Source organism: Annulohypoxylon maeteangense, assembly GCF_022496945.1.
Source record: "Annulohypoxylon maeteangense strain CBS 123835 unplaced genomic scaffold GGS22scaffold_18, whole genome shotgun sequence".
NCBI lineage: Eukaryota > Fungi > Ascomycota > Sordariomycetes > Xylariales > Hypoxylaceae > Annulohypoxylon > Annulohypoxylon maeteangense.
This window is the reverse complement of record NW_025953265.1, coordinates 590105-618100: the sequence shown is the minus strand read 5'-3', so window position 1 is coordinate 618100 and position 27996 is coordinate 590105. Positions and strand designations below refer to the sequence as shown.

The 27996-nt window shown below is 47.6% G+C and overlaps 3 protein-coding genes across 3 annotated transcripts; 1 reads left to right on the top strand and 2 right to left on the bottom strand.

The window, feature by feature from the left end:
• Positions 1–69: 69 nt before the first annotated feature.
• GGS22DRAFT_171915 (uncharacterized protein) lies at positions 70–3783 on the bottom strand. Its single transcript, XM_047962683.1, has 3 exons — positions 2127–3783; positions 1943–2058; positions 70–1854 (listed from the first exon to the last, which is right to left on the bottom strand). Exons 1-3 carry the CDS (start codon positions 3648–3650, stop codon positions 756–758), a joined length of 2739 nt encoding a protein of 912 aa, XP_047815631.1. The 5' UTR covers positions 3651–3783; the 3' UTR covers positions 70–755.
• A 10362-nt stretch (positions 3784–14145) lies between these two features.
• On the bottom strand, positions 14146–19087 carry GGS22DRAFT_56498 (beta and beta-prime subunits of DNA dependent RNA-polymerase). The gene is made up of 2 exons (XM_047967432.1): positions 18640–19087; positions 14146–18578 (listed from the first exon to the last, which is right to left on the bottom strand). The coding sequence occupies exons 1-2, from the start codon at positions 18850–18852 to the stop codon at positions 14343–14345; spliced, it is 4449 nt and encodes a 1482-aa protein (XP_047815630.1). The 5' UTR covers positions 18853–19087; the 3' UTR covers positions 14146–14342.
• Positions 19088–19531: 444 nt separating this feature from the next.
• On the top strand, positions 19532–23969 carry GGS22DRAFT_171902 (DDHD domain-containing protein). The gene is made up of 5 exons (XM_047962682.1): positions 19532–20360; positions 20422–21617; positions 21675–21904; positions 21963–23181; positions 23282–23969. The coding sequence occupies exons 1-5, from the start codon at positions 20067–20069 to the stop codon at positions 23430–23432; spliced, it is 3090 nt and encodes a 1029-aa protein (XP_047815629.1). The 5' UTR covers positions 19532–20066; the 3' UTR covers positions 23433–23969.
• The last annotated feature ends 4027 nt before the right edge of the window (positions 23970–27996 follow it).

The following is a 27996-nucleotide window of genomic DNA, read 5'->3' as shown; positions in this document are numbered from 1 at the left end:
AGATGATGATGATGATGAGAACGGCTAGAAAAGCCAGAAGAACTAAGCACCCTATCCCCATCCCCCATCCCCCATCCCCCTAAAAATCTCCAGTACCCGTCAGTAACACGTAATATCCTCGGACCGTCTGTAGTTTGTAATATTCCGATAACCCCTGTTATTCCCCCCCGGCGTGCGACTATCCATGCGCGTGCCCTTCCCAGCCCCTTAGTACCGAACGCCTGGATGTCAGTCCCGTCCCCACCTAGCATAAACGTCGTAACCACAAACGACGAGAAGAAGAAGAACAGCAATAAGATAAACCCCTTACGTGGTTGCGTATCGTCCACGTGTATTTCCCCTATGCGGGTATATGTATGTGTGCAAACGCAGACATATCTGCGGCATCCCCTTTCCCTTTGCCCCTCCCTATTTCCCCTATCTCAGGCAACTGTATATGTGTAATGTCTTAAATAGGTACTTTTATGCAAATGTAGTATAGGTAAATAAACAGGCAAGTAGTCAAAAAAAGCAGAAGCAGAAGTGAAAAAAGAAGAGTATTAGATGAAGAGCCGTGATATCGTAGAAGAAACTTTTCAATCAAACAGGCGAAACAAACGACAGATGCGAATGCGATATGTGATAACCTGTCAGTCCAGTCGTTCATGCCTACCAACTTAGGCAGACATGCACCATATACCGGGGTAAATCCTTGTAGTCCCATGTAAATCGCCACCGGCAACCAAGCACGCTGGGACCAGACCCGAACCCCTAGCTCACGCAGCCAACACCGGCGTCGGCACCGGCCCGGCCAGCGCATCAGCGCGCCAATTCGCGCCAAGCGCAACAAGCTTACGTCGAATGCCATCACTCAAACGCGAACTAACGCCCTCCTCCAGCGTCATAACCGCATACTCAATAACACCAGCCGGTTTCTCCAGTCCCCCCGCCGCGCGTCCCTTCGCCGCCGCCAGCACCGGGACCCCGTCCCCGCTCCACAAGTACGCAATAAGCGCGGGGTCCTCAGGCGTGACCATGTCAACGGCCACCGGGGGCCCGGACTCATCGCGCTTCTGGAAGTTCGGGTCGAGGCGGGAGACGCTGTCGGTCCAGAGGATGAGGGTGGCGCGGTAGACGGCGGCGCCCCACCAATTCGGGCGGCGGTCGCGGGGCATAGAGCGGAGCAGACGGTACACCTGGCCGCAGTGGAAGATGGCTTCCTCGCGCTGGTAGACGCAGCGCTTGTGGCGCAGCGAGAGCTCCCAGTAGGAGCCGTCGAAGTCGTCGCGGCGGGCGAGACGCTCGATTTCGGGGAAGTTGGTTACGGCGTTTAGCGAGATGAGGTGGTAGAGCACGAGGTTTGTTTTGGTGGTCGCGCAGGAGGGGTGTGCTTTGTGGTGCGTGATGGTCTGCTCGTACCATTTTTGGAGCAGGCCTTGGATTTCGTTGAGCCGCGATTCGAAGGAGTTTTTGATGTGTGTGCCGTTGCCGAGACGGCGGGCGCTCATGACGTCGGGGAAGCAGGAGAGCATTTGGGTTATGTGGTAGAGGCATGATTGTAATGGATGTAGGAGAAGCCGCATTTGGTGCGGGGTGATGCTGGCTTGTCGTCTGGAGAGGTTGTCGTTTAGGAGGTCTTGGAAGAGGTCGTAGAGGGAGGGGGTTAGGGAGGGGGTGGTGAGAAGCTGGGGGTTCACGTTGGCGGTGCAGCCGTAGATCGACTGCACGGCTGCGACCCATTGATCTGCGTTAGCGGACATCCAGAGAAGCTCGGGTCCCGGCAAGGGGGCGCAGAGTTCGCTGGTGGATAGCATAGGGGCGGTATCGTGGAACAAGCTTAGTTCCTGATCGACCATGACGAAGTTATACACTAGTCTGTTTATTTTTTTTAAAAGTGATCAGCGGGCTTGCATAAGACTATTGGTGGAAATTGGCGGTATGGGATAGCCCTTCGGCAACGCACCTATTTTGAGATTCCCGGTGCAGCCAAGAACGCCACTGGAGTTCTGCATTGGTCGAGCTGTTGAAAGATGGAATCATAGACGGCTGGGACTCAAACATTCCCGCATGCTTTAGCATCTGCGTCGTCACTAGTTAGGACTAAAAACTCACACACAGAGAGAGGGATTGGGTTGTCGGATACTCACCGATAGGTACATTCCCCGTTGTCCCATGGCAATATCCATGAGCCACTTGTCACCGCTCCAAGCCCCCAGTAGCGTAAACAGCAGCGCGCATCGAAGAGCGGTGGGGTCGGCACACATCTCAATGTCCTTCTCGATGATGTCGAACAGCGATATGCGGCAGGTCTCGATCAGGCCGGCTGATAGAGCCCTTGCTTCCGCCGTGGGGACCGCAGACGCCCCCTGGGCAATCATGAGCAGCACTAGAAGTGCGGCTGCCTGGTTATTCTGGAGCATCTCGTTGGGATCCACGCAACCTGCCGAGACTAACGAGTAAAAAAACGAAAGGTTCCGAACGTAGCTGCGTAGGAAGTACTCCAGTATCTTCGACGGGGGTAGGACCAAGAAACTAAGTAATCTGGGACTTGCAAATGCCTTGTTTTGCGTATTCACACCCCCGCGGTGGATTTCCAGGGCCTTGTGGAGAAAGGTCTGTGTGATGGCAAGCATCTTGTCTCGTGTGCGGGATGTCATGGGGATCACTGAAGCCAAGTCGGCAGCATCCCAGTCCACTTGTTCTAGATGCTGTTCCAGGGCGTTCCAGGTACCTTCGTGTCGTGACTTCTGCTCTAAACACTCCAAATGGACAATCGCTGTCCGCGGACATGTACCTGAAAATATAGGAGGGTTACATCGCGCCAACGGCCAGGCAGCCTCAGCGGCAATGACGACCTCAAACTCGGGGATCATGGTATCGGTAGGGGTGTTTAAGCTCATATCCACCGCCTTAGTGACTGGTTCGAAATCCGCAGTAGACATGATGCTAGTGCTCCTCGTATGGATAGATCCTCGCGAAGAGCTCATATGCTCCGAATTAGACGATATGTCGCTAAGTTCCGGGAATGTAGGCATAGACACGTCAGCTTGAGCAAGAGGCATGTTCCCGGCATATATGTCGAGATCTAGTGGATACTCTGACCACACAAGCATGTCTTGGTAGTTCGGTTCCTGATGTATGAAGTCGTTGCCTAGCTGCAGGAAGTCGTCAAGGCCTTCTACTCTAGGATGTGGGGATGGGAAATCGTCGTTACTCGTATGAGAATTCGCAGGTGAATTCTTCTTAATCGGACTTTCATGTTGCTGTATTCGTGGGTCGATTGTCATAATGTTGCTGTTTTCGGGTGACATCGATGCCTTTATAGGTGGATCCTGTTTGGGTGTACCTTGATCTATGTCCATGAATGCGGGATTGACTGTTGTTGCTGATGTCGGTGGTGAAGGTTGAGGTTGAGGTTGTGGCGGTAAGGTGACATGACTATGGCTGTGACTGTGGTTGTGATTACTGCTCATGGCGGCAGTTGCTTGTGCAGCTCGCATAGCAGCTTTCGACGAGCGTCGCGCAAACCGCGCTTGACATTCGAGGTTCTTGTCTGCGCATCTTGCGCATGGTACTCTCTTATCACAGCCCGTCTTAGCCTGGGCGCAGTTGAGGCAGGCGATAGGCGTCCGCCCCGCTACTGTAGGAACACCACCGGGAAGAGGTTCCATGGGATCTCTTGCTTCGTGGTATGTGGAATGATGTCTCTGAAGTAAGTCCCTATAATCAAAAGATGAGTATATGAGATGACGGCCATGTCAAAGAGAGGGCAGTAAGCAAACCTTCGAGCAAAGGAGAGCTGGCAGGCACTACATCGGTGCGGTTTTACATTGGTATCTATAGTGGTTGGCGTCAGTTTCTGTCAGCTTGCGGAGCTGGTGAGATACTACTCACGGCTCGGTATGTGTCTCTCTAGATGCTCCTTGCGTGTGAAGCTCTTCCCGCAGTACGCACAAAACACCATCTTGATTACTTAAGTCAGGTAGAAGAATGAAAGTGATATCCTGCTATGCTCTCGCTCATGTCAAAGTGTACTGGGTATTCGTAGCAAACTCCAACAAGCATCTAAGGATTCTGTCCGTAGTTGAAGAAGGGCAAAAAAGGGAAAAGGTTGTCTATACTAAGGTGTAAGAAGAAGAAGCCAAAGGGCGCCAGGCACGAGATATTGGATGCTGGGGCTGGAAGAGGGCAGGGGGGGTAGGAGAGAGAGATCGGGTTGGGTAATGCTAGGAAGACAAGTGAATTCTAACAATGTGCATAATGAAGATACATGTACACGGGAAAGCATCGAATGTGCATGAATCAGACCTTCTCCGGGTTTACGGCTTTCTAAATATGAAAAAGGACCCTCTAAGGTTATTCAACTCGGGAAAGCCAGTTACCCATGTGGAAAAGTACAAAGTAAAGTAAAGTAAAATAAAGTAGGTAAAGTGTGTGGTGTATGTGGACCAGGAAGTAGGATGAGAGCTGCACCGCCTTAGCCAGCACAGTCCCTGCCACTCGGAAACGAGGATTACGGGTGCATGTAACTAGGGACTAGGGAAGTATCTTCTCAGACAAGGGGGGAGGGGCCGTGGGCTGCGTGGGACACACACAAATTGCCCGGCCTAGCCTAGACATTTTTTTCAGCCGCCATCAAATACATAAGGAGATAGTGAGATACTGAGATACGCGGATACTCAGATACAACGACCAGGTACGCCGTGGTGGTCAGGGACCCCTGGGAACCCTGTCCATGGGATGGCGGGGCAATATAACGATGATGTGGGTGAGAAGAAACACAGAAACACAGAAACACGCAGAAACAGAGAAACACAGACATCCTTCAGGAGGACCATAGAGACATCGAGACCATCGAGACGAATCTTGAAAAAAAGGGTTGGCTTAGTCGACTGGGTTAACTGGGTTGACTGGGTTGACCACCTAGGTTGATTAGGTTGACTAAACACGTAGGCATAGAGCCAGATATTGCCAGATATTACCAGCTTGCCAGATAGTAACGCTGCTTTCCCCCGAGCTAATGCGAGTCTCTAAAGTTTGCATAGACCTATTGGAGCATTGTAACCCGATCTCTACCAGGGAGACGGAAACCAACCCAAGACCTGAGCCGGAATAGAAACACTGTGAATGAATGTCCTGCGGCACTAGCCAAAGCTTCGACCGATTCATACATTACGTGCCTCTACGTGTATACGGTGTATACGGACTAGAGTAGCCTAGAGTAGCAGATAGGTAGCAGGATGGATGTATCGTGCTACTCTCGATGAAGAGATATGTATCTTGATAGGCATAGGGATAAGAGGGACATCAGGGTTCGGCAACCGTTGATTGGTTACGGCGTTCGAACTCGAATCGTTTTGCCTACTATGTAATGTGTAGTATGTATGTCCCCCTTCTAGATGTCTGTTCAGAGGAATCCAACTCGTGGCGAACCTAGTTGACAGCGGTAGGACGAAGGCACGATGGCGTCAGGGGCTATCCAACGCTGTCATCCAAAGGTTAATCAACCGAGAGGACGAGTAAGCGTGTGAGAAAAGATAAAGACACATGGAGCCATGGCTTTTTTTTTTTCTTCCTCTCGCGTGAGATGCGATTGTAGTTGGTTGAGGACCGTTCGAGGCTTGGGGTGAGTCGGAAAAGACTGTGCTGATAGCGATCAGGGTGGGCCTAGTTGAGTGTACGAAGGAGGGTCGTATGGATTGGAAGCTGGAAGTAAGATCAAAACTCGTGGTGCAGGGTTTCTTAGTACCGAGACTTGCAGCGAGATCTGCGCGTCTAGGGCCGAAGATGTCGCCCAATGAAACCCTACGGGGTGGTGGTAGCGAGCAACACAGCTCAGCTTATTATCATCTACCTACCTAGGTATCTTCCTTTAAAGTCTTTCTTCGCGTCTTCCTCTATAATCTGACTTTAATAATAAGAATAAGAATAACTAATCACAAGAAATCAAAGGATTTTGAGCGATAAACTTACCCTCGAAGGAAATATAATCCTTACCCATTAGTTAGTCTTCATTCTTGTTCTCAGTTTTCATTCTAGTCCTCAGTCTTCAGACACCACCACATAGAAATATTGATTCTCTCATGACGAAATAACTGAGTATTAACATGATATAGGTCTCACCTCTTAACTCCGGCTTAATAATCAGTAATATGAAATTTTGTATGTGAGTAACAGCCAGCCGTGTCCTGTTCCGCGCCTCTATCATGCACCAGCCCTCCAGGTATTGGTCATTTAGAATATTATGGCTGCGGTTCGGGAAATCTTAAAGGCTATCCAGGACTTTCTTCTCTTTCTTCAAATTCGCTTAGAATCTTAGCTAGATGCTAGCTTCCCGCCTCTGCGAAATAGACTTAAGTCAGGTCTCAGACATCGCTACGTACCTCATCACTCTTAAGTAACCGTTGCAGAGGTACGTAATATTGGAGGGTACCAAGACAGCAAGGTTTTCATTTGCTTTTTCGACGTTATCAAGCACATGTAGGTAATCCTGTCTGCTCGAATCATAAAGTCGCAACCGTTTCGTTTCTCACTCTGGCTCTGGGCTTGATTACCACCTGGCACGCCTTAGGACCCGAACGTCTGTGTGTAGGTAAGGTAATAGGTAAGGTAAAGAAACGCACGGTCTCGACACGTTGACTGCGCTGCGAGTACAGTGTCTGCGCAACGTCGTGCTGACAGACGTTTCAACCCGTGCACTACCTATTTATACTTCAATACATCTCAATGTCACTATTAGTCTCTAGAATCTATTCAACGGCTAACTATATCTAACTATATCCAACGTCTCGAAGAAAGTAAATAGATTCATCAATCAATATAATGGTAGTTGTGGTTAGTTTAGTTGAAGTGTTGGTTACCTACTAGACCGTTTGTTTGCTTGCCAACCCTGCCCCTGATCGACGTTTTTTATTCCCAACAACGGTCTCGTTTTAGCAGACGACCCTAGACAACCCCAGTCAGATATTGATCTCTACCGTGATATGCTGGATATGATAAGGATGCAAGCAGACCCAACACACCGGGCGATTGGAAGGAGTTTGCCTATTTCGGAAAGACCGCTACCTCCAACTCGCGGTCTAGTCTTACTACGTAGTAAAACTGACAGCGCAACCGAGTCGTCGGGTCGTCCTGTCGTATCATATATGCCTTTCCATCCATGGATACGTCAGGTAGTATTCCTTAGCATCGGTACTCGCCCGCAGCGATCACGAATCCTTCATCGTAAGTCTATTCTTAGTTTCTTAGCTTAGAACGTCTGAGCATCATCGCTCCAGCTCCAGCTAGAATCATGCTAGAGCTGCTTGCTTGCTTCCTTCCCCTCCTCTTACTGGCTAGCATTCCTAGTAGGAACGTGTAGCCCTCGTAGGCACTCTTGATGTAGCACAAGCAAGCTAATCCAAGTTAATCGCACTCTTGGCTTCGGGAAATATTCTTTCAGCTTTCGCATTAGCGCCTCATCGTAGGTTTAGGTCTACTCTAGCAGTCTAGTACTACCTACCTTAGTCTCTGTCTTTAGGGTTAGTTGCCGCTAGTTGCAACAACACTGACACCTTGTTTTAGACTCTAATTCCTTCCCGCATAACTCTATAGGGACGCCTTGATGATCTTGAAAAGGCTGGGCGCCCGTGTCAATACAGCCTCATGAGTTTAGATTTGTGCGAAGTTAACATGGCATGGCGGCACAACCTAAGTACCCCCTTTCGCGCAAGCAGCCTGAGAGGGACCCCTTGCCGCAGATAACAAACAGGCGTGTCGAACGTATCCCGTACGTGCGCCCTTTTTTTGCCAGACCAGCATTTGTTGTCTATATCGCCGATGGGAAAAACTCCCTCACTCACTCCCTCTCTTCTCTCTCTGCATATATCCGTCGTGACGTGCTTGGCTCCCCCTCGATGTAGAAAGTTCTCTATCTTGTTCATTCTCCAGCGATCAGTTGCCAGCGGCCGGCTGATCTGCCAAACTTGCAGCTAAACTCCGTGCTGATCTCCGGTGCCAAGACCCGCGAGGCACGCAATATTCACCACATACGGCGGCCGAGGCCTTACCCGCAGATCGATATTACACTTGTTTAATCTAGTATGTAGGTGGTCCCGTCTTTATACCGCTCGAGAAGGTGGAGAATGAGATAGGAGGCCGTGTAAACACTATCTCCGAAATGCGATAATCTAGGACCTATACCTATGGACTAGCCGCTCCTGAGAATATATTGATCAATGTCTCACCTTCGACGCCACATCACTAAAACATTTCTTTTTCTATTGAGATAGAGTGGATTTAGTGCGAGATCTAACCGCCCTGTGTTCAGGCTGTCAGGGTATTAAGGGCGTCGCCCAGTTGAGTTAGCATCGCGTAGGGGGCTTCGGAATCTCGTTCCGCGACCACATCCATGATAATTTCCCCCACGAATATTCATCCCTTCGGCCATACAGAGAGAAAGAGAGATATAGAGAGAGATAATAGTGAGTGGATCAGCACACTCCCGTCCCGCAGTCGTCGCCGCGACGTCGGTGAATTGCAACGAACTAGCAGACACGAAGAAAGTTGATCTCGTGATCATCGATGTTTTTTTTTTCAATAGTTCGTATAGGTATAGGTGTGGGTATGGATAGAGATAGGGGGAGGTTGGCCGCTACAATATCGAGCAATCTAATATCCAGGAGTTACGGTGATTCGAGAACTTCGGATCTGGAGTTCTTGGTATGTTCTGTAGTACTACGCAGAAGCTATGAGGTATCACACAGAAATAAACACTGGACTCGTCGCACCGCAGTATTTTTTCTTTTCCAAAATTTTATAGTGGCGTCTGTGGGGAGCCAGACTGCAAGATAATTTACATACCTAGTACCTGGCTGCCTGGATAGAGTCCTCATCTCTTTCTGCATCCACCTCCCCCTCCCGACAGACGCTCCGACTGAGAGGCAGAAGAAGCAAGGGGCGCTGTACACAACCGTTCTGCAGCAGCAAGACCGGCATTTCCAGACAATACCAATTCAGTCCCTATGTGAGGGCGAAAAGAATGACGCTATTTCGGCATGAAAGATTAGCCGTCGGCGCCGCATTTCGTGCAGATGCTGTGCGACGTGGCCCGATAATTCCATACCTCGTCTTCATACCAAAAAGATGCCGAGCTATTACGGACCGCAGGGCTACGTCTCCGGTTCCGAGGAATGGTTAACTCTTCGTAAATCTGACGACACCGAGTGCTCTGTGCGAGTCACGAGGGGTGGTGGTATGTTAGGCCGGCAGTCATGCTGTACCTACCTACACGTTGGTAGAAAAAGGCAATAAGAGAGAGCTGACAATATTTCAACGATAACTACTCATCCCACGACTTGGAATCCTTAATCGTGATGTGTAGGTACCGATTCGGGTTTTACAACCCGAAAGAGACTGAGCTGTGTGTGGGCTATGTGGCTAGCCATCTTGCTGATATGATCGCGCGGTATTGTATTCCTGCAAGCCATCCGGCCAATTGCCTATTCTTCCTTTTTCCAGCTCGGAATATGAGTATCGCCGAATTGCATCTGACGATCGATTATTCTCGAAGGTTGCCGAGACTCGTCAGAAGTTAGTGCTTTTGCTATACGGCGTAACTCGGTTGGGCGTTGTCGTGTATTCGCATTCGGCGGCATCGATCTAGACCTTTACGGCGGACTAGGCGAGATAACGGCAGTCGGAATGATACCCATGCTTCTATTTGCGGGTTGATCGTTCGATTGGCCCTAGGAGTTCGCTCGGTGGAGTTCGTGTCGGCCGAAGATGCGCAAGGCGAAGAGCTGCATCTCCTTTACATAAGATGATCGGCAGGGCTGAGAGAAGGGTTACCAAAGATTGCCTATAGTGGTGGTCATGGTGGTATAGGAATCCATAAGCAGATTAGTTGGAGCGTAGTGGTGAAGCCTGGAACATCATGATCGCCTCTAGGATGTTGAGATCCTCCAGTCTTGGTGGTGCGGGAGGGGATCCTTCGGGATATAGGTGTTTGACGTTTCAAGATATGCCCGCTTCAGTGCAGCACTTTTATCTGAGAGCATACAACCACTCTTACATACCTACTTCATCGACACGTAATCAGGCCATCGGCACCTTCGTCCCTCTCGGTGGTCTCGGCAGTCTCTACTTCCATGCCCGGCCCCCGGCTAACACGGATAGCCCACGCCGGACCCCCAACTTTTTCTATCACTCCATAACTAATGCCGAGAACGATTTTTAAGGAAGCATGGCAGTGTTTCATAAGGGAACATCTCGCTCCAATATCATCTAACGAAACCTTGAATATTGAGATAACTTACGAAAAGGAAATGAACCCATTAGGTAACCCCTTTCCCTTAGACATCCCTTGGACATACCTACATCCCTAGACGATACTGGCATCGAGGGGGAAACTGATAGTGCAGGTAGAATGCTTACGACGTATGATCACTATCGGGTAGAACGGAAGCAATCTTCGCCGAACAATTGTCATTATCAATTCCGATGCGGGCTTCTATAGAAATGACTGCACTTTTCGGCTCCGATATCTGTTTTCGTTGACGTTGTCGACTCATCTAAATGGCTCACTCCTAAACGACGTCAGTCACCCACCAACTCGGTGTTTGCGAAAAGAGTAAGCGAAATATCGTGACCGGGTTGCGGAATTATGTTGCCGATGCCGACATATTATGGTAACCTCAAGCCCTGATACGACGGTCACATACGCGAGTACTACACACGTAAGGTATCCAATCAGACTTCACAAATGTAGACTATAGGTAGAAATTTCATCGCTAGCGACGCCATTACCAACCTACATTAGATCATGTAGTCGTCGGTGCTCTTTAGTGGCCGACTCACCGATGGAAAGGTCAATGGCGTTGGCGATGGAAGAGTGAATTGTTAGAGATTGAGCGGTGAGTCGAGCCGTTCGACCACTCAAGGAGCTTTATTACTGATGCCCTTGCGTGGCGCCGTGAGAAGGACGGCCAAGCTTACGTACCACCGAATGTGGCGTTCCAATCTCATCTTTCACCTAATAACTAATGTGCCATTGCTTGGCTATAACACGCAAAAGACCACTTATCACCCCGGTTTTAGGGACAAGACGCCTCACATAAGCACCATATAGTGACAGGCGGGAATTGTATCCTAAGTGTCTAACGGCCTAAGCAACTTATCGTTCTGACTCAGAGTCGTTCGAGGCTAGAATACGGGTACGAGTGAGCTGACGTCGGTCCCGAGACTGCCGTAGGGCTGTGACGTGAACTGCAGGATCCTAAGTGCTAGTCTAGAGGGGTGAATATTTCCCTGTCCTATACGCCTCTGTTAAGAATTTCATATTGTGTTATGTAAGGAGGGACTCCTGCAAACTTAGGTCGGCGATATCTAGGATTAGCCAATGCGATAGTAAGATATCATCTTCCCCAAGGGTAAGAAATAAGTTAATTAAGATATCAATAAGGATAAAACACCTCGTCTTTAAACTTGATACGAAGTCTAGTTATTGACAATTGGTCATTATCGCCAACCATTCACGGCCCGCGAGTCCGCGTATATGTAATAGCTGCTTGAAACATCAGCATATGTTGTACACGATCACACATTCCACTGTCTATCAGACATACGCGTAAATACCTACAAGCCAGTCATATGTCTATAATATTATCCCTTATGTTCAAATTTTCATAGGGAATGATTCTGTTTGGACGAAATCGTTCCACCGGAACTCGCAGCACTCCCGGCCCGGGAATGATTTATAGACTTAATGTAATATCCCTCTAGGAAAGTATATACGCCGTTGACGTATGAGATCTCGACATGCAAGTTTTCTGCAACAGATCTGCCGGTGAACGCAAGCGGGAGTACGCAACAGGGGGACAATCATGCCCTGTTCAAGGCTCTGTAGGCTCTTTGGGCATCTGCCTGTCGGTACCGAAACACTTGCCATGACAATATGTGCTCCATGTTTCTTGCGGTCTGCAGTGTAGAAGAATTCACGTAGGCTGCGGAAAGCGACATAGCCGCCCGTTTCTGTCCAACTAGTTTACGAGCTATCATATAACGGAAATAAGTACCTAATCCCCCCTCGTTGAGTAAACATCTCTCGTATATATCTGGACAACCACGTCCTATCTATTGAGTCTTCCTTTATGCTCGTTATCGTGATCATTCAAGCCATACGAAAACACATCCAAGCGTGATATGGAAATTTCGATGATACCCCTGAATATACATGCGGAATAGGTGGGAGCCTCACACCACTAGCGCTCCGGACTCCGCTAGAAGCGAAATGCAAGAATATCCGCGGAAGCTGTAACGGAAGCCTAAAATGACGATATCGCGGCTAACGAAGGACGATGGGTTACAATAAGGTGCTGAAAGGAGTAAAAAGAAGAAGACTGAAAAAGGGGGTTACCGTATCCGGAGAGTAGGATGGTCGCTAGGAGGAAACAGACAACCAACTTCTATGATATATCAACTACTACGACTACGCTATCTATCGAGAAGAAAAATATGGCTTATTCAGGAAGAAAGAGAAAAGAGACGAGGATATGATGATGAGTTGATTGGTCGATTGGTCGGTTGGGTCCACGCCGGTCGAAATAGTACCTTGCCGAAAGCCGCACGAAAAAGACTACTCGAAGAAAACTGCCGTTATCTTAGGGTCCCATTGGATATACCTCAGTACCTACCTACGTATGGATTGTTTGGAGGTGGCGGACCTGAATATGCATGAACGAAAGGACTATCCTGCGATGCATCGACTCCCATTGACGACACCCTCGCGAGTTGCTGCTAGGTATGCTTACAACAGATCCGATCTATGATGGCAAGATATGAACTATAAACAAGATCTTTAGGAAAATTCTCTACGAATCGCAAATCCCGTCTGACCACCAACACTACAGTATTCCTGCACGCATGGATAATAAAGCCGGAGAGATAACTCATCCTCTATGACAGCTAGCCCCTATAACCTTCTCATCGAGTCTTACATCGAGCCTCAACCATCATCAGATGCATAGGGAGTACCACGACATGGAGTAAAGCAGGTCTAATCAGACGATTTAGTACCTGTGGTCTCCAACATTCGATTCGGCCCGGCATATTGATCTCAGCCATCTACACTTTCTTACCTACACACGCCCCTGACAACTTTGACATCCTAACTTAGGCGGGGTTGGCTCGAACAGGTACTTGATCCAGTATTCTAAATAGCCTCGTCCAGTAGCCCAGCTACCTCCTATAATTGGCCCGTTTGCGACGATCTTGGTAAATTCAGGATGACTACTAGGTAGGTAGGTATCTTAGGTAACTCCTAAATAGCTACCTACATTCCTAACTAGGACTCATCTAGATTATCCATAAGTCTACGTGATAGGGTCTATCCAAGACTAGGAGGTGTCCTAACTGAGTACCTAGTACCTACCTGTATCTAAAGGAGATATACGATGAACCCATACTCAAGAGCGCCGTTACACCTAGGCATCAAGCATTCTACTACACTAAAACTGTTGCCTAAGTACTTACCTACTAGGTGCCTATGTAGGTATCCATTAGCTTGTGGCTCTTTTAGTTAACAAGACATGATCTCAACCGTCCCCTATTTCAATTACCCTCCTTAAATACCCACCTAGGTGGGTGTGTATGCACGGGTTAGAGAACTGAACTTCATGTAACACACTAGGCACCTAGGCACCTAGCAGTCTTTCTTGACCTACTCACTGAAAACAAACCCCAAAACTCTATTAGATAGGTAGGTAGGTCGTTAGTGTTCCAGAGGTGAAGTCTTCCAGCTCATACGTCGCACGTAGTCCAAATCAAGGAACTGACCAGTCATCGATGCTAAATCGCGCCATAAACCTATGACCACCGATCTCATCTACCGGGATAAATATCAAGGCCATAAAGCTTGTCTTAGAGAGGCTGTGAAATACCGTACTACCTAGAATCAGGATTGGCAATTGTTGTGATAGCTTCGTACTGACCCATGATCAATGCTATGAGAGGGCCTGGCCTCAAGGAATAAAGGATGTAATAATTACGGCGATTGGGGAGATGGGTAACCTGTGTATCGTGGATTGGATACCTACTTTAGCATCATACACCTGGGCTACATATCGTTACAACTTATTATTTAAGAACAACATCTACTTCATCACTAGGCACCCTTTAGAAAACAGTCAATTCTCAATAAGGACCTAAATCATAGAATCCCATCGTATAAACTACCTACAGACCTCGCATCCCCTATAAAACACTAAACCACACCCAAATCAAACAAACCGCAAAAAGCCAAAGCCCAACATGCCGACCATTTTGCCATTCCATAGCATACGCCTATTTTAAACTCCAATCCCATGCGTAGCTCAAATAAACATCTCTCACTTGCGTTTCCCCTTATAAGACCACTCATGCTCCTCCGCCCATGCGTTCTCGAAGACAGTAGGCAGCTGTCTGAAATGCCTGTCCTGGTGGCCAAGGTAGCGGACCATCTGGAAGGCGCCGGTGCCGAGCGACATAGTCTGACCCATGATGATCTTCTCGCTGACGCCCTCGATGCGATCAGCCTTCATGCCAGCTGCAGCGTCGAAGAGGTGGTCTGCCGTCTTTTCGAAAGACGCGAGTTGTAGCACGCTGTCGCGCATCTTAGATAGACCGAATCGGGTGATACCCAGGATTTCGCCTTTGTAGGTCATGACATCGGCGAGCAGTTCCATGTGTCGGGGGTCGATACCCATATCGTTCATGACGTCGGAGATTTCCTTGGCGATGGTGGTTCGCGCCGCTTCGATGCCGAGGATATCGCGGCACTCCAAGACGCTGTTCGTGCGAACCTTCTTACCAACAACACCCTCAGTGTTCATACATTGCTGCAAGCCGTAACCTTCAACTAGGACAGTGTAGTATTTCCTGTCCTTAACTTTCTTATCGTTGGACGTTTGAATAATTGCACGAGTAGCGTCTGGGTACCCGGATATTGTGATTAGTGGCAACGCACGTTTGACCTGGCCCATTTTCACCATTATGTCTGCCATGGCTTCTGCAATTGCTGCCTTGCTTCTTGGTGCTCGTTTTGCTGCCGAAGGATCCGAATCTGGGGGTGGTATGGTAACTTCAATAGTTGCATCTTGTTCAAAGACAGAAATATTAGTTCTTTGTATCTTCAACTTTTTCTGTTTCGCGATGATGTCGGCGATGTCATCGAGGCTGATATTAAGATGCATTCCTTCAAGAGTTTCGGTGTTGATATGTAGGGTAATGAACGCTCTATCCGCCTTGAATTCATCATCCATATATCGAAGAACATCCTCGATATAAGTCTTCTCAATTCTAGCCCTTACAATGCGTGCAGCATCCATGTCTTCCTCGTTTTCTAGAGGACACGATATGACTGGAGTGCTGATTGTTTTAGAGGCGTTAATGATTTCCTTGATACGCGGTACACCTTGGGTAATACTCATTCCGGCAACACCAGCAAAATGGAAAGTTTTCAGGGTCATTTGCGTTCCTGGCTCGCCGATGGACTGTGCACCGACGGCTCCGACAGCGTGTCCCGGTTCAACACGGGCCTTAGAGTATTTCTCTAAGCATAAACCAATGAACTTTCTGGCTGTGCGTTCAGAGACCTTTACAACTCTCTCAGAGGCAAGCCTTGGGAATAACTCCTTTTCTTTCTTCTGGATTGCAGCTAGAGATTCTGTGGGTTTCTCAAAGAGCTCATCAAGGCCTGCAGCAGCTCGAAAAGCGGCCAATTTTTTAGCTAATCCTTCCATGTGTTCATGGACAGTATCAAGGAACTTTCGGCCACCTTCGTGTTCGTCGATAGCGTAGTCACTTTTATCCCGGTAATCTAGAGGTTCTCCATGCAATAGTCCTCGTCTTTGGTAGTGGTCGCGCTCCTTTTTGAGAATAGATTCGCAAAGCTCCATAATCTCAAACGGTAGCAATGCTCTATCCGAGTTATCCCAAGTGAGATTTTCAGCGTGGGACCATGTTCTCTCGAAATTAACAGGCACGGCTTTGCCTTCCATGTCCACGGGGTCTAGCTTATCAGCGCCGAATTGGAACTGCACTACACCTCCGCCAGATGTTCTAACAGTATCGTCATATTGGGTCGAAAGATCCTCGAGCGATTTCATTAAACGGCGCGACATGTATCCAGTTTCGGCAGTCTTGACAGCTGTATCAACTAGACCTTCTCTTCCAGAGATGGCGTGGAATAGAAATTCAGTTGGGAGGAGGCCAGTATAGAAACTGTTACGTACGAAGCCCTTTGCAGGAGCTTGACGAGCATTTTTGTGGAAATGTGGGAGAGTTCGATCTTGGAAACCATCGGCGACACGTTGTCCTCCGATAATTTGCTGTCCGACAATAGCGACCATCTGAGCGACGTTGATAGTCGATCCCTTGGAACCAGATGAGGCCATGACCCAAGGCGCGTTGTTCTTACTAAGCGTCTGAATACAGTAGTCTCCGGCTTCCTGTCGAACTTTGCTGAGGGTGCCGGAAATTTTGTTTTCCAACGTCTCTTCCATACTACAGCCAGCAGCTTTTTCCAGCTTGTTCGAGTTAAATTGTTCGATTAGAGTGTCCGACTTTTTATATGCGTCTGCCACGAGGTCCTGCTTCTTTTCAGTGAGAGAGGCTGTAGGGAAGACATCACCAATGCCTATCGAAAAGCCACGATTTGTCAATACTCTCGCGCACAGTTTGGCTAGCCGGTTCATCGCCGTCACAGCTTCGTCGGGACCGAAGTCTCTTAGAATCACATAGAATATGGAATCCTTCTTTCCCGCGCCAACTGTAGACTTGTCCATCCTACCACACATAACTTCTGAGTTTCGCACGACGAGCCATCCGTCGTTCGGACACATGTCTGGTGCTCTTGGCTTTTGACCTGGGGGCGGTGGTGACGGTTCCACATATTCCTTGCACTTAGCATCGAGATTGACTTTAACCTGCGATGCTTTATTTGGTCTCATAAGCAGACTGAAGATCTGTTTCCCCGTCCAAAGCCGTTTAGGAGCGAGAATAGCAGGGGGTGGCAGGTCAACATGAGTATCACCGTCCATCATTTGCATAACAATATAGGTGAAGGTTTTCCGATCAAAGAAATTGTCTTTGCTGCTTAGAAGATAGGCCGCTGTAATGAAATCTTGCGTTGCCGCGATAATCGGTTCTCCGTTCTTTGGCGTTGCCAGATTGTTCTTGACCCCCATGAGAGTCATGGCCTCGGCACGAGCCTCTTCCGTCTGAGGCACGTGGAGATTCATCTCGTCTCCGTCAAAATCAGCATTGTAAGGTCCGCAAACACACTCGTTTAAACGAAATGTTCTCCACGGCCGGATTTTTGCGAAATGACTCATGATACTAAGCTTGTGGAGCGATGGCTGACGATTGAAAAGGACGATGTCATTATCCTCGAGATGACGCTCAACAATATCCCCTTCCCGTAGATCTCTAGCGGCAGATTCTTTGTCAGCAAATCTAAGAGAGATTTTGAATGACTGCTCGCCATCTTGCTTCAGGACCGCCTGAGCTCCGGGGTGCACATATGGGCCGTTCAAGACACATTGCTTTAGCTTGTCGATATTTTTGCGGTGGACTCTTTCAGGGTACGTGAGATTCTTCGCAACAAGCTCCGGTACAGCTACCTGGTTAATAGCCAGATTCGGATCCGGAGAGATAACGGTTCGGCCAGAGAAATCGACACGCTTTCCGGACAAGTTACCACGGAATCGCCCCTGCTTGCCTTTTAGGCGCTGGCAGACACCCCTCGATGTTCTCGCACCGCTATTCTGAAGACCGGGAACATCGCTGTTCACGTAGAGAGCAATCTGCAATTGCAGGTATTCCCACTGTTCCATGATGGTTTGGAGCTGTGTGCCCTTTTCTAATGCGGAGCGAATGAGGCCGCAAGCCCAGACTATGTCGCTAAGTCGGGCTGTTAGATCGTCTTCGTTGCTTGCACCCTCTTGAGCAACAGAGGGTCGAATACAAACAGGAGGGGCTGGGAGGTACTGCCATAGGAACATCTCCGGTCGTCCTTCGGAGGGATCAAGGCCAAGTAACTCGCAATCCGTAGGATTGATTTGTTTGAATAGATTCAGAACCCTCAGAGGATTCAGATCCTCAAAGGCTTTCCTCATATGCTTCTCGAGATCGTGGACGTGCTTCTTAGCTTCCAAAAAGGAGTTGTCGAATTCAATCTTACTAGCTGGAGGCTGTTTCTTCTGCGAAGTTGACTTGTTGAAGGCAACAAACTTATCGTGAACAAGCTTGAGAGCTCCAACCTTCCTGATTTGACCGTTGACTGCTCCACAGTAGTGACAATTCTTTGTCTTCCGGCATTGCTCGTTGATCTTCTTGCAGATGGCAACCCTGCGCATATTGTCGATGAAAGGTCGCCGTAGCTCTTTAAGATACATTCGTTGTTCCGCTTCAGTCAACAGGATTCGCGAGCAGTCTTTGCATATGTTCTGCAAGATGGTTATAGTAAACTTGATATAGCCGATGTGAAAGGCAGGTAGCGGTAGTCGGACATGACCAAAGTGGCCGGTACAGTCCTGTAGTCGTAGGCCACATGTTGAACAGATGCCAGTCTTGCTGGATGTACCCTAGAAACGGCAATGTTAATGAATTTGTATCATAGGATTATGGTAATTCACAATTACTTACTAAACGCTTGTCAAGTGGACCATTCTGAATTGGCTCTCTACCCCTGCCAACATCGTACATAGTTCTATCGGAAACCTCCAAAACAGCTTGGTTCACGATGTCTTGATTTGATTGAATGCCGAATTTTATCTGCTTAAACTTCTTCGGTAGCTTGTCTACGACCTGGTGCTTAGCCGGCATGGCCGCACTTGTCGTGATGGTGGTGGTGGCCATCTTCTTTGATTTCTATCTTCACTCTGGAAAATGCGCAATCGTAAATCCTAAGTCGCAAAGTCGCAAGGATAGGTGTAGAGGTCAACTGGAGGTGCGTAATTCGTTGCGCGAACCCAGTAATAAGAGTGATAGACACTTCATCACCTACGATAAATATCAACACAAGTGTTGGTTGATAGTAGAATTGAACAATGAGATTGGTTGGGAGAAGCTTTCGCGATGTTTGTAAATTTTTAGTCTGTTGAAAACTTGAGCTACCTGAGATAGAGTTAGAGTCATAAACTCGTGCCCCACCATTCTATTAGACAACCTCGAATCTTATCCAGATCGCTAGTAGCGATAAGCTGATAAGGGTGGGCTGTCTCTAAAAATTGTGGCTAGGTGGTAAAAGTAGGGGATCTCGGGCAGGTTCTCGGGAAACTTTAGGGAGGGGCAATGAATCCACAGTATTGGGGTACAGTAGTATTAGTACAATACAAGATACCTGGATGCCATGGATCTTTTTGTGCAGCCTGTGCAGGCTTCTAGGTTATGATGGATATTAATTAGCGTTTATGCTAGGCGGTCTAGGTGGCGGTCGTCATAGGGTACGTAGTAGCAATTTAAGGCTGACAAGGACAGCAATTGAAGGTCAGCTAGCAGCTTTAATTGTTACCATGTGATAGCCTACAGGCTACAGCCTACAACCTTCCATCCATTACTTCCGTGTCAGTTCCTTTGCTTCGTGTATTATTCTGAACAATGCAAACATCGTGCACTTCTACTCTCCTTTAATATCATAAACAAAGTTTTGATATGTAGTAAGCTTTGTATATTTTGCATTGCATTTATTATCTATATTCATACTTAGTACTCATCCCTATTCCTATTCACATTTATAATAGTTTCCAATTATCCATTCTCTTGCTGAGTTGTCAACCACTCGATCAAGCCTGCATTTGTCTATCCGACGATAGCCAAGTGGCGCAGACCATCGATCATAATAATACAGTAGGATATTTGGACCTTGTCTTATCCTTTCTTAAGCTCGAGTCCCCAAGTCTTAGCTACCTACCTACACATCTTCATAACCTGCCAAATTGGCGAATTCGCTTATTTGTGTCTCGCGAAGCTGCAGAGGTACCCGTGCGTTATCTCGGCCAGCTCTCACGAATCGATTCTCGAAACTTTCTCAGAGAAGCTTTATCGGATGGGCCCTTGGCCAGTTGATTAAGATGCCTCCAGGGAACGGCGATCCTGCCGCAACCAGCGAGAAGAAAGAGACGAAGAAGGTGGAGAAGTCATATTTAGCAACCGCCGTCGATTCCATTAATCCGTGGAATATTAGTCGTAGCTCTACGCCCGCTCCGAAAGAGACCGCCTCGAAACCCAAGCCAATAGCTTCTACCGTTCCTACCGCTGCTAAGAAAGCCGATGACCATAGCACGAATACCTTTTACGGCCAGAGTTTTAAGAGATACCCCCTAGAATGTCCACCGCTGAATGTTATGTGGTTTCATGCGGTTGATGTGCGTAGATGCCGAAAGTCTTCTTTGGTAGAAGTATGATATTCTGACTGTATAATTCTAGGTTCCTAAACGCAAGCCCAATTTCCTAAAAACCAAAAAAGAGGACGACACAGCCAAACAAACCCCGCCTAAAAAATTCGTTGCCTTTTCCAAGAATGATTCGAGATCGATCGAGAACGCATACCAGAAGCTCCTAGAGGAAGCCGAAGACGAACGGGATAGGAGTTTAGGGAACGGGTCAATACGCTCTAGATCGCGACGGCGGAGGGCAGTGTCGTCTGAGGAAAAGGCCAATACAGCTGCTGATAAAGATGACGATAATCCACGGAGCAGTATACGAGTCCCGGTCAATGAAGACTTCTTATTCGATGTCGATATTGAAGAGCGTGAATTGGCGCCGGTATATTGGCTAGGTCCGATATATGAAATTCGGCGTGGCAGTTGGTTCTATCAAGAAGGGTCCACGTTACGGCCTTGCGAAGAGAATCTGGCGGCTCAACTTGAGGAGGGATATTTGAAAATCAAACCTTGGACATATCCATCGCCCAGGCTTCGTAGTAATTCTGGGATGCATGACGTAACACCGAAGGCATCCTCAGAAAATCTCAAAGCGACCGCCAAGTCACAGACCGACAATTCGCTTAAACCTCAACCAGCCCAACCTGCAACGCCGCATCAGCCACAGACGTATCGACTCTTCGGAACATATATGAACAGTATAGCCACTTACCAAGATTCGAATACGGCGTGGCTATCCTCGGAGAGCGTCTTTTCTTGGGTTACGTCAACTGTGTATCAAAGATTTGCTGGCGGTGGATATATGAACGGCGTAAAGCTCGTACGCGGATACTCAGAACCTGGGAAGTCGAAGGACGGCAAAGATGTAAAAGATGGGAAGAGACCACCTACCCCCACCACAGCTACATTACCTCCCGAAAAAGAAGACGAAAAGCAGGAGAAGGCCCTTAAGCGCAGGTCTGCTCCTCCTAGCATACGATCCGATAACGTGCCAGACCGAGACGAAGAAGATGACGAGACCACGACAGAAGCCCAACGACGGGGAAATCGTTTAAAACGGCAATTTGCATCGTTTGTCGAGACATCGGAAGACCCAGAGAAGCAAGAAGAGCAAATCAGGAAACGTGAGGAGCTAGAAATCCAAGACGATTATAATGACCAGGATGGAGAGACTCAAGGGCGTGAGATTGAGCACCTTGTCCTAGTTACCCATGGCATTGGGCAGTTGTTGGGACTTCGGTAAGTTATCGTGTCCTCACTCAAGCGAGGATCATTAAATATTAACCAAAACTTTAGAATGGAAAGTGTCAATTTCGTACACGATGTTAACCTCCTACGGAAAACCATCAAAGCAGTATACACTCACTCGGCTGACCTGAAGACTCTTAATAAAGATGGCGAAAATGACCCAGGAAATTGCAAAATCCAGGTTCTTCCAGTCTGTTGGAGACATCTACTGGATTTCCCTAAACGAAAAAAGAAAGGCGAAACCGATTTGGGTGACGTCACGGCCGACGAGGACGAGTGTAAGTACCGCCGTCCAGATCCCCTCATTCTATGAGCCGCCAACTAACAACCTGCCAGACCCTTCCCTTGAGGATATCACTATCGAAGGCGTGGCATTCGCTCGCTCCCTCATTTCAGATCTTGCACTAGATGTCCTACTTTACCAAAGCGCCTACCGAGAACAGATTGCAGAGATCGTTTCAAAGGAATCTAATAGAATTTATAAGCTGTTTATGGAGCGCAATCCCGAATTCAAGGGTAAAGTTCACATAATTGCCCATTCCCTAGGCTCTGCAATTATGTTCGACATCTTATGCAGGCAGAAGGAAAGACCAAAGCCTACAGAGGTAGCGCTGCGTAGTCCGTTGCGTTTCTTCACTTCTCAAGAGCGGCTTGAACCACCCCGAGACCCTCGAGATCTTGCCTTCGACTTTGACGTTGAGAATCTCTTCTGTCTAGGTTCGCCGATCGGTCTCTTCCAGATGCTTAAAGGGCGCACCATTGGAGCACGAAGTAATCCCAATGCGCTCCCGTCCGAGAGTCCCCTTAATACAGAATATGTAGACGATCCATTTCTTTCTTCAACTGTTGGCACGGACCAGCATCTTTCAGCCATCACCGGCCTACCATTTTCGGTATCGTCGCCCAAAGTAGGACAGCTATTCAATATCTTCCATCCATCCGATCCGATCTCCTACCGTCTGGAACCGCTTATCTTACCGGCAATGTCATCCCTCAAACCCCAAGTCCTTCCCTACACCAAGAAAGGAATCTTTGGCGCTGTAGCACCGCAAGGACTCTCCGGTTTCGGCGTCAAAGTTGGCCAGAGCGTCAGCGGGCTGTGGTCCAGCTTCAGCGCCGGCATTGCCAGCAACATCCTCAACCGTAGTCTCGGACTCACCAACCAAGACGTCGCGAACTTCAACGCTAATAACAACCCTTCGCAACCCTTGCCCCCAGGTGCCGGCACAAATATAGTAGGAGGCGGCGTGATTGACATCAATGCGCAATCGGAAAAGACGGACGCAAGGAAGAAGGCATTAGCGCGCCAGAACTCCTCGAGTGGTTCAGACGGCAACTCTGGAACCCTAATCGACGACGACCTAGAGACGCTATACTCGCGCTTCCAAAAGAAGCGCGTCGAGGACCATAAGAACAGCGCCAGTCATGCAGAGGAGGGTAAGGAGCTTGGCGAGGCGTGGGCCGCAGAGGAACTAAAGGCGCAGAAGCTAAAGAGAGAAGAGGCGAAGGTCATGGCGCTGAATCGGAACGGTAGGGTGGATTACAGTATCCAAGAGTAAGTCAACTTCATTTCTTCTTGTCTTCACATTCATTCTTAAACAAGGTCAAGCAAAACCAAAACTCAATCATAATAACTAACGAATTACCTAATCCAGGAGCGCGCTTGACTTCAACCCCATCAACACCATCGCCTCACACATGGCCTACTGGCAGGACGAGGACGTCAGCCACTTCATGATCTCGCAGATGCTAGCGAAGAGAGACGAGAAGCGCAAGGCGGACGCCCAAGCCACAGTTCGTATTTAAACCCACGTCCCGCGGCTGCGCTACGTTACACGCCTGCCCAAGTAGTGGCGATCAGCCGGGCTCCCGCACGAGACGGGAAAGTTCAGCATGGCTACCCGCCTGCCCGACCCGCAATCTATATTCGAAGCCGCTTCCCGTCGGACGCACAGCCTATCTGTCGTGTCGCAGGCGTGCCGAACCTAAAAATCATTTCTCGCACGACGTCGATCGCGATCGAAGCGTTCAATGCATCGGGTCTCTCGGGTACTAACCCAACCTTAGCTACCTACCTCCCTAACTATCTTCGATCCCCAGTTCTAACACTAACTAACACCAATACCTCGATTTTTAATACCTACGCGACTTCTTTCTCTCTTTTAGGAAAAAAACGGAGTTTTGGCCCGGTCTGGAAAGGAAAGGATGGCGTGGACATATATCGCGAATAGATACATTGACATAGATTAGAGATACCAAGAACCCCCCGCATAGCACATGATTGATAGGTAGAATAAGGGCATTTTTTTGCTCTTGATTAAAGTAAATAAATTATGACATTCGTTGTCTAAGAGAATTATGTATGTATGTGTTTCTTCTCAGGCTGTGAGAAGTGAAAGATATGCCTAAAATGTTAGTCATCTTATACCAAAACAAATTTACGCTACGGTCGACTTCAACAGTACTACAAGACGGCATCGACTTTCAACTACCGTCACAACGCAACTCGAGAACAACAGCATCACAACCACGGATCATCGAACTAACAGATAAAGAAGAAGCCATTCATTCGTTTTCGGTTCCTAACTGAAGGAACAACAACAACTGCATAGAAGGAAATTTCATTTGTGACCTTACTGCCGCAACTAGTCCCTTGCAAACCATGCGTGATGTGATCAATGCCCTCAAAGAATCAGCACAATATCCCAGCAAAGCAAATCCATGACTCCATGTTCCGTGATGACTTTTCCGAATCCAGGCGAGATTCTAACCCTTCCCTTTTTTATCAGTCGTATCATGCCGTCCAAGTGAGATGACTCGACTTTTACCAAATCGCGACCTGCCATAGTGACCTACCCACGTGTAGGGTCAACCATAAAGAAGAGAATATGCAAAGGGTGTTTTGCCGAATATTTTGAGAAGATGGTCCACCATCCCAATCATCCACTGCTCTGGCAACCTTTTCCAAAGGCCTCGGTCGCCATCCACCTTCATAAACTGTTTAGGGTAATCGATGCTGTGAGATAAAGATATCGAATTGTCGCATTAGAAAGGAGTCGAGGTGCCGAGTCGTAGATCCGCTTAGTTGGGGCACTGAGACTGGACGTGTCCAGGCTGCTGGCACTTGTAACAGATCTTCTCGCCTCCAGAAGAAGCCGCCTTGGGGCAATCGCGAGAGAAGTGACCATTCTCGCCACAGTTATAGCACTTGCTACCATTGACGCACTCGCCTAAAGCTAGATTAGAGGAGAACAGTTTTCAGCTATTAGCCTAACTCACGAGACATGTGGCCGTAACCACCGCAAGAGTAGCACGTCTTGCCGCCACCCTGGCCGCCTTGACCACCGTAGCTGGAGTTTCCGCCGAAGCCTCCGTAGCTGTTAGCGCCGTAGGCATCAGGGCAGTTACGCGCGATGTGACCAATCTTGCCACACTAAATTCAGGAAATGTTAGTTATATGACTAGGAAATTGGAAACATTACGACGTACCTTGTAGCATTCCTGGGAACCACCGCCGCCACCGCTCTGGCCGCCAAGAGGACCACTGCTCTGGGGGCAGTCGCGGCTAATGTGACCAGTCTGGCCGCACCGGTAGCAGGATTTGGTATCCTTGGGACCATCGGGGCACTCGCGGCCTAGATAAATAATCCATTAGAAACGTTTTTAGCCCAAACTCAAGTACTAATGAGGCTTACTGATATGCCCTTCACCACCACAGTTGTAGCTATATACGATATCAATAAGTATTCCATTAGTTAGAAGACAGCGTCACTTACCATTTGGGGGGGCCACGGTTAGGGCAGTCACGGAGCTAAATATTTGAAAATTAGTATTAATCCAATCATGTTACCCCAAAATCAGATGATCTCCTTTTCCCGCCACATACCTGATGTCCGGTCTGGCCGCCTGTATGGAAATGTCAGATCATTTTTCATCCATGAAAAGTAAAGTAAAGTAAATAATTGCATCATCAACCATACTGTGGCAGAAGCATTTTGATGCTTACATTCGAATGCGACCAAATAGAGAGTTCATAAACATGCCAACGTAAATGCGTAACAAATCAGACAGCGCGCTGATGATTGCTTAATAAATTGCCACCACAGAAGAAAATCAAGTTCGCAAATGTCGGAAACATAAGACGAAATCGAAACCACATAAAAATGACGCCCTTGAAATATGAAATACAATATGCGACTACTTACAAGTGTAGCAGGCGCGGGGAGGACCCTGGTAATCCATGATAATGTTGGTAGATCGTAAAATCTCTAGATTATCAGAGATATCTTATTTGAGTCTGTTTGAATAATGTTAGCCCCAGAAGACACGTGAACAGCATGCTATGCGGTGGTGGGTTGAAATGAATGCGCTTTGCTCCAAGTGGATTTAAAGTCCTGACTTCAAGATTCGAGGTTGTTATTTCATTGGAAGTTCTCAGGATTTTTCAGGTACCGTTCAACCACCCAAGTAGTAGGGGGGCAAGGAATGAATGTTAAGGCAAGGTAGGTAGTGCAGGTTAGATACCTATTGGCGCCGTGAGGAGTGGGGTGAATAGGCGACGATATGTCCACCGTGTAGTGGGGGGAGGGCAAAAAAAGGCTTGGTGGAGGGGTTCGTGATGAATAGCGAATGACATGAATTCAACATTCGATCTTGAACTTACCACAGGTAACGGGGCCTGATCTGTCCAATGTGAACTGTTGTATTTACAAAGAATGTAGACAACGTGTCACAATGTTGGCGACTGATACTCTAGTCAGCTACTGAATTTGTGGGTGTTGAATTGTAGAAAGACCTTGGTAAAAAACAATATGTTAGTTACGAAGTTCGCAGAAGGATACAGCGATGCGTCAGATGAGCATTCACTGGTGATGTAGTACTGACTACCTAGTAGATCGATAACTTGGAAGTTGGTGGGCTGGATTGACGAGAAGGTCGATATGGTATGAAAGTAGGTGGTATGTGTTGGAAAAGATTTTGATGTAAAATATTTGGTAGATTTTAAATACTAGATGTAGGTAGTAGGTACCTTTAGTACCTAGGATACAAATGAGTGCATGTGGTAGGTTGGCAGTTGGCTAGCATTTGGATGGTGGGGTTCAAAGTTGACGGAAAGGCAGGTACGGACAAGTACCGTAGGGATATGTGCCTAGGCAGGAACCAAATGCTTGACACTACAGATTTGAAGGAAAGTGTGATATCCTCCATGTACGAGTAGGAGGAAAGTATGATAGAAGAAACAAGATAAAGTTGGCAGGTACGGGCACACGTAAATACCTTAAAATACTTATCGTACCTGCCTTAATACTGCTTGCGAGGGCAACAAACGTTGAAGGTTGAAATGAATATTACTAGGTAAATAGCGAACTTGACATACCTTAATTCTTGGGACGAGTGACGAATAAGAATGAATATGTAGATTAAGAATGAAAATAGCCTTGAAGGAGAATAAGTTGGGTGTTGGAAGAAAGATATCGTGGGCAACAACTGCGGAGAAAATTCTACTAGATATGGATGTATCGCTCTAATCGCCGTTGAATTTACTTTGCGCACGTAACAGCAGTTAATTGTTGTTGATTGACCTTTAAAAATATTTTTGTGGGAATCGCCAATTTTCCATTGCTGGAACGAGCGGTTAGTCATTCTGCCAATTCCAGTTTTCTGCCATTTTCTGCCATTTTAGCGTCCAGATAGCACGTGCATCGCCTTACCGCCCGTACCTACTACCGTTATTTACCCATATGGAATGTTATTACTCTGTTAGATATTTCCAATTTCGAGAATTCAGTTCTACCAATCTAAGTTACGGTAAACCCTAGTCTTGATCGAGAAAGATGTTCCATATTAGCGTATCAAAGTATCTTGGGTGGGTATGTGGTTGCAGCAGATGGCCACTGATTAGACCAACGATAATAGACTTGGCCCTAAAATGGCAGTCAACTCGACATATAGAAAAGGAAAAAAAGTTGAAATTTACTTGCTAGCATGAAAGTGAAAGGTCCAGACATGAAATCATGGCAGATAAGAGTCTAAAACTTGATTTTCTTTTTGGACATCAAACCAATAAGTCATTTGGCATACGTACTTGATGTTCCATGCCGATTTTTAATGTTTCATCCGAATAATTACATACCTATTTATGTAGTCCGAGTGATCACTTTCGAGACGGTGCGTAGTCTTTGTTGCTTCCTAGAAAGGTGGAAAGGTTGAAAGATTCGACGCCAATACCCGGTTTCTAATCAAGCCACTCTTAATTTATCGCGAGTAGGTGCTCCCTTGTATGTACTTCAAACAACGAAACGTCGATCCAGTAAACCACGCCTTCTATTTTATTCGGCGTCTGTAATTACTAGGCGAAACATTAAATAGT